Source organism: Camellia sinensis, chromosome 12 (assembly GCF_055761805.1).
Source record: "Camellia sinensis isolate YWXY chromosome 12, ASM5576180v1, whole genome shotgun sequence".
Lineage (NCBI taxonomy): Eukaryota > Viridiplantae > Streptophyta > Magnoliopsida > Ericales > Theaceae > Camellia > Camellia sinensis.
In genome coordinates this window covers 145,094,547-145,101,033 of record NC_138972.1, presented here as the reverse complement: position 1 = coordinate 145,101,033, position 6,487 = coordinate 145,094,547, and the positions used below count along the sequence as shown (strand labels likewise).

General features: G+C 32.8%; 1 protein-coding gene across 1 annotated transcript; it reads right to left on the bottom strand.

The window, feature by feature from the left end:
• Window positions 1-230: 230 nt before the first annotated feature.
• On the bottom strand, window positions 231-6,216 carry LOC114294108 (ubiquitin carboxyl-terminal hydrolase 3). Its single transcript, XM_028238223.2, has 6 exons — window positions 5,745-6,216; window positions 4,087-4,203; window positions 2,943-3,041; window positions 1,576-1,761; window positions 975-1,156; window positions 231-876 (listed from the first exon to the last, which is right to left on the bottom strand). Exons 1-6 carry the CDS (start codon window positions 5,859-5,861, stop codon window positions 471-473), a joined length of 1,107 nt encoding a protein of 368 aa, XP_028094024.1. The 5' UTR covers window positions 5,862-6,216; the 3' UTR covers window positions 231-470.
• Between the last annotated feature and the right edge of the window lie 271 nt (window positions 6,217-6,487).

Below are 6,487 nucleotides of genomic sequence, written 5' to 3'. Positions count from 1 at the left end.
TTCACTAAATACCAAACATACAAAAAAAATATGAAAATTCAATACATTTTTTATATTTTTATGTATTTATTAAATTTTTAAAATATTTTTTCACAAATTTTTTTCATTTTAGATATATCCAAGTAAGGTGCATCTAAAAAAATAAAAAAAATATTTAAAATTTTAAAAATATTCACTAAAAAGAAAAAAACACAAAAACCAAAAAATTAAATTTTTAAAAAACTTAATTCAAAAAACTCAAACTAAACACACTGATTGCATTTCTATAACAGGTATACTGATCGTCATAAAATTGAAAATACACTTTCTGTGAAACCCTTTATCGTCCCGGTTTGCACTCTCTTTATTGTTGAAAGAAAGGAAACTGTACATGGAAAACCCTTCATAATTTCCGAGATACTCGAATGTCACAAAAGAGAAAGAGAAACAGAAACAAGGAGAGAATAGGACAAAAACCCTTAAATGTATTTTTAACTACTGTCATTAGCAGCAATGCTCTCGTAAAAGAGTATGTACCCGTGATCTGTGTTACTTGAATACTCCTGAGCAGATCCGAAGAAAGTTTGAACGGCAGACTCATCAATCATCTCTACATTCTCGTCATCAAAGAACAACCAGTGGTCATGGCTTTTCACAAGGCTAACATAGTGCCCGTGGTTTGGCCCAGTCCCAATATGAACGACAACAGCAAATAAGGAGTATTCAGAATCGGCATCTTCCATGGTGTTGCTCAGTTTCAGCTCCAGAGGGAACACAACACGGTAAGACAACTTCTTGTTCCGACCAAGCTGTTCCACGTACTTGAAACGCTTCAGATGAATAACCAGGACCTGAGGTGGTTTCTTTATTTTCATCCTCTTCTGGGCTTCTTGTAAACTGCTTTTGAGGAACAAACAATTAATTCTTCATTTTTTTTTTTTTTTTTATAATTAATTCTTTACCCCACTAAAAAGCAAGGAATGAGCATATTCTACCTGCAGCACTTGTCGCAGAAGAATTTGTCCTCAGCATTCAGAGTTTCAGTGGAACTGAAATTTTTAAGGCAGCTCGTTACTGAACTATTCTGTTCAATATCAAGGCTCAAATCTAAGAATGTCTCATCCCTTGCTGTCACCGTCTCACACCGTAAGCACCTTGTTTCATTGGTAAGAATACCCTGCATTTGTAGGCATCAGCAGCTAAGAACTCATCCAAGAACACAAGTTGAAGTCTAATGACTTAATTGTTATATTTAGAAGGTTAGGGACCAAAGTGCAATCCAAATGAAAGTTGGCATAATTTACATTTCACCCTAAACTTTTTTTAAATTCACTAAATATTTAATTATAGTCGTGTCTGCATTCTACTTCTTTGAAAATCATTCCATATTAATGTCATCGCCATGTTCCATGCTTCTTAGATATACTAGGAGGTGTTCCAAAATCCACAATCAAGAAGGGCAACTAGATAACAAATAGTAGAAGCTCTAGTGCAAAACACAAATATAACAAAATGTTACTCATATCATATCAAAGGAAAAATAAACAAGATGTTTTATTCAAATAAATGTAAATGTCAAAACCACAATAAGCTCACCTGGAAATTTTTGTGAACCCAAGTAACTAATGGTGCTTTCTTAACACCATTCGCCTGAGGATTGTTTGGTCCATTTGCAATCTTTTCAGGTGGAGAAGTTTCAGGAATACTTTTTGCTGCATGGGACTCCTTCTCCAATATGTCAACAAGCTCATTTAACAAGAAGTTCAAAAATTCATGGGCATCCTACACTCACACAAACAAACAAAAAAAGAAAAAGAAAAAAAGAAAAAGCCGTTAATTGTCAGGATAATATAAATGGGATTGAAGAATGTAAGAAATATGTATATCCTCATTCCTTGAGTAATTTAAATAAGCAATATCTTCTATGGAGAGCCATGTAAAATATAGAGACATGAGGAACGGAAACATATGGAAATGGGAGTGTATGTTCCCTATTGAAGTGACCTTATTACACATTGCTCAAATATACCTAAACAGTACATATCTTCACAGGATAAATCTACAAGCCATAGGTATCATACACACACAAGCCATGGGAAGCATACATATAGCTGTGGAAACTGAACCATAGACCATCCATTTGATAGACCAGAATTGGTGTAAAGCAGGATTTCAGCACCACAAAGAAAGTTCACTAATAGTCATTACTGAAAATCTCTCCCCCAATTTTTTCCATTCCATTCACCTAGCTATGTCATATATTGGTCCATCAAACGAGAGACATTCAAAACAAAGTGAAGTCATCAATTACTCCATTGAGAAGCCTTGGTTTGAGTACCGAATCATGGAAAGGTTGATGCTAAGAAAAGATGAATTCAGAGCAGTGGGAACCCAAAGTGCTACCTAACGTTAGAAATTTGAACAGTTAATATTGCAATTGTAATACCAATTCAGTTTTTGAGCATGAGAGACATGATAATTTTAATTGACCAATTTAGAGGATTAAAGGGAAAATCCTGATATTTTTAAGATGGTAAATTAACTACTGCAGCAAAATAATGCATCCTTACAAATAAAATGTATGGTTTTAGACTTTTATTAAGAATATATCCCCTTGCATGATATTTGTAGCTCACCCTGTCCGCGATTTTGATTATTATTCAATTTTGGAAACTGGTCTAAGACTCCCTTAAAATTGTATAAAAAAAATTACTTCAACCTCTAAAATACAATATTTATTAAAGAAAGTTTGATCACAAATGTTGTACAAACTAACTTGCAAAAGTTAATGGTTAAAAACCAAAATTGGAAAGGACAAGTTTATATGACATATAGGCCAGAGATAATCCTTTGCTAGCATAAAGATTATATTAAAGAGGAAAACCTGAGTTTATAATGTTCAAGAGTTTTATCTCGTGATTTCTCAAAGCTAACAGATACACTAACCAATGTTAAAATCATACCTGATGCATGTAGCCACGAAAAAGCTCATTTTGTTTCTTCAATCTCTGCACAAAGCGTTTTGGAGCAATTACACCTGTTTTCTTCTTCTGTGAACTTATCTGCACAAAAGATAATTGATCCAGCTGTTACAGTAAGTGAACAAACAACAACAAAGAATATCATTTTTATTTTTTCAGAACATTTACTCAAGTAAGTCCCATGGATTTCCTTTTTAACCCCTTAAAACAATCTGCTTTCCCATCAATACTCCAGGGTCCAATCAAATCCAAACAGCTGAAAATAATCATTTTGTCTTTCAAGAAGTTAAGTTCTGCATCTTGCATGATATGAGATGCCATGCCATGCCAGATTCCATTAAAAGATTCAACACCTAAGTTTACACGTGAGTTTGGCCATAGAAGCTTACACTGTATGAAGTCAATCCAAAATCCTGGTTGCTACAGTTTAGAAGCAGGTCTTTATTGCAATAATGTAAGAGACGTCTTGCTCATACAGTAAAAGAAAATTGTCAAGAAAAAATAAAAGAAGCAGGTTACAATTGATGCAATCTATGGAAATCCCCAATGTGATTCTTCATAATAAAGATACATGCATGACAATAAGTTTTTGCTTCTTTTACTACCATAATCTGCATCTTGGCACAACCCATCTCTTCTGTTCCTCCAATATTTAGGTTTCAAAGAATAACCTCTGACTTCTTTCCACAATAACAGCATGATGCCAAGCAAACTAGGGCATAACAATTTCGGTAGGAATAAAATAGCAAAAATAGTTTTGCCATCTGAAAGAAAAGTAAATTCCAGAGTATAACTTATAAGCAAGAACAATATTATCCGCATGAACCCTTCAATGCAGAAAGAGTAGACACTAGACACTATAACTTAAAGCATTCCTTGAGAATTAGCTAAAACAAGAGGGAAAACAAATTACTAGGAGTTTTCAAGTAATTGGGCAGCATAATTATCTTGAGTAAAATAGTGACATACATTAAAAATAAAACCATTTACAGCAAGTAATTTGGAAACAGCAAACTAAATAAAACCATTTATATTGTAAAACTTAAAAAGATGAATCATGAATCAGGTAATGGTGCATCACTGTTTCAAATGAACAAAGGACCACATTTTCTACTGGATTTGATACCTGTGTAAATAAGTCTGCCAAACAAGTAAGAAGATTCTCCTCTGCATCCCCTGGATTTTTATTATTTGCATAATACTCTAGTAACTGTTCACGGAATGGAACACAGAAGTAAAGTGCCTGCAAAATAAAATGGAGAACATATTAGGCAATATTCTAAAGGAGAAATCCTGCTTGATAACAAAACCTATGTCCTCACTAGAGCTCTTCTGCATTCCTAATATTGTAGCCCTAACATCTAAACCTGAGAGATCAATTTATGCAACTCAAGACCGACAAAACTATGCAAACCTACACAAAATAAGTTCACACTAAAAATAGGTATCAGGCAATTTTAATGTGAGTTTCTCACTCGCTCCAAATGGTTAGTTTTATTATAAGGAAAGGCAATAAAGAAAACAGCGGATAAAATCTCCTCCACTAAATACACCAAAAACTCAATGTATGAGACTGAATTATGAGCAACCAAAAATTCTTACTAAATAAACCCCCACCTAGAAAACCTTCATTTTCCAAAATCATCAACAAATTACCAGCTCTCAAACTAAAGGAAGGTGGCAACCAAATTAACTGTTTTGAATTACTGTTAAGAACAAAAAATTACTGGAAAAGACAGATATTTTTTACATTATTATGTATGTCAGCAATAGTTGGAAAGCCTACAAACAAGAACAGAAAGGACATATATTCCTAATTCCTAGCTCAGGCTTCCCTTCCATGTAGGAGCACGCCAATCCACATAATAAGTTCTTTTCGACTGGCATTAAACTCATTATCTAAGAGATTGGAAAATTTTAAGACGCATTTCCTAGTAGGTATTTAATAATGCAAGGCAAGACTTCTTTTCTCAATGGAAGTAATGAATGTGAGAGAGCTTGGCTGTGGCAGTTGACACCTTATCAAATAGTGAACACAAAAAATATACTTGTGCATCTGTGTATGCAGTGGCGGAACCACTATAGGCCAAGGAGGGTCACGTGCCCCTCCTCAACTTTTCAAAATTGTAGTCTTAAGATTTTGAAATTTTTTTCAATTTTTCCCTTCAAAAATTATATATATATTCCCTAAATTTTTTTCCACTCGTCTTCCAAAACACACGACACATCATTGACTAAATAGGGATATAGGCTGACTCCTTATTTGCTTCACAAATAAATTTAAAAAATCATTTCCTTTTTATATTGTGTATTTTGTTGGCATTTTTTATTATTTAATCTTCATCTCTTATTATTTAAGAGTTCTATAGATTTGAATGGTAGGATGATTTTATTATAGTAATATGTATGATAATGTAAATTTGTAACGGTACTGAAATATTGATAATTGGTTTTTCTTTTTTCTTTTTCTTTTTCTTTTTTTTTCTCTTTTCTTTATCAAATCAAACCAAACTAAATTGTGTTTCAAATCCATCCAACTCAATAATTTGAGTGAGTGAATACAAGCAATTACCTGTTTGAAGCAGATATAAAAATGGACAAAAATGAAATCAAAGCACCAGTAACAAATATATATGGAGTTCTAATCATCAAATCATCAGAAGCTAAAAAACCCACTATTCAGAAGCATGAAATTCGAAACAAAGAACCTTGAAACATCCGAAATTAGCAGAAAATCACAAATTAAATCCCAAAAAACTAAATAAATAAATACTTGAATCGAACCTGCAAGACGCTGTTGCAGTAACAGGTGTTGCCAAAATTCTCGAGGCCAAAGTAGCGCTCGCCTTCGGGAAATTGGTCTCCGAGAGCTTTCTCGAGCTTCGAACCCGAAGCACCCATGAGACCATCGACCAAATTCCAAAATTTCTCTATTTTTACCCTCTTTCTCTCTCCCTCTCCACCTCTTCTACTTCTTCAGCTTCATCAAAGCTTCAAATTCCAATAGATAGTTTCCTACATCAGGGTCTCCCCAAACTGTATTTCTAGAGAGAGAGAGAGAGAGAGAGAGAGAGAGAGAATTAGCTAGGTTTCTCTTCCCTGTATTGATGTGTTTTGTTAAGAGGAAAAAAACTTTACGCTATTGATCATTTTTTTTTCCTCTTTTGTTTTTTTCTACACAGGTGTCTCTTGACTCCTCCATCTGGTTTTGTATTTATGGGAATGGGAGCTTCTTTTTAAGATTTGTGTAAATTACAAGTGAAAAATAAAAAATTCTTTAACAAAAATAAATTTCGAATTTCGACTTATTAATTTAAATTTAAATTTAATTTTTTTTGATTTTCTTTTTTATTTAAATTATTTACCTATTTTTGTTAAATAAATCAACAAAAAAAAGTAGAGTATCTTAAACATAAAACTCAATTATCTAAAATTTCATTTACCTATTTTTATTAAGTAAAATTGATCACAAAAAAAATATTTTGATAATTAAATTTAGTAAAAAATAATATTTTAGATATTTTATG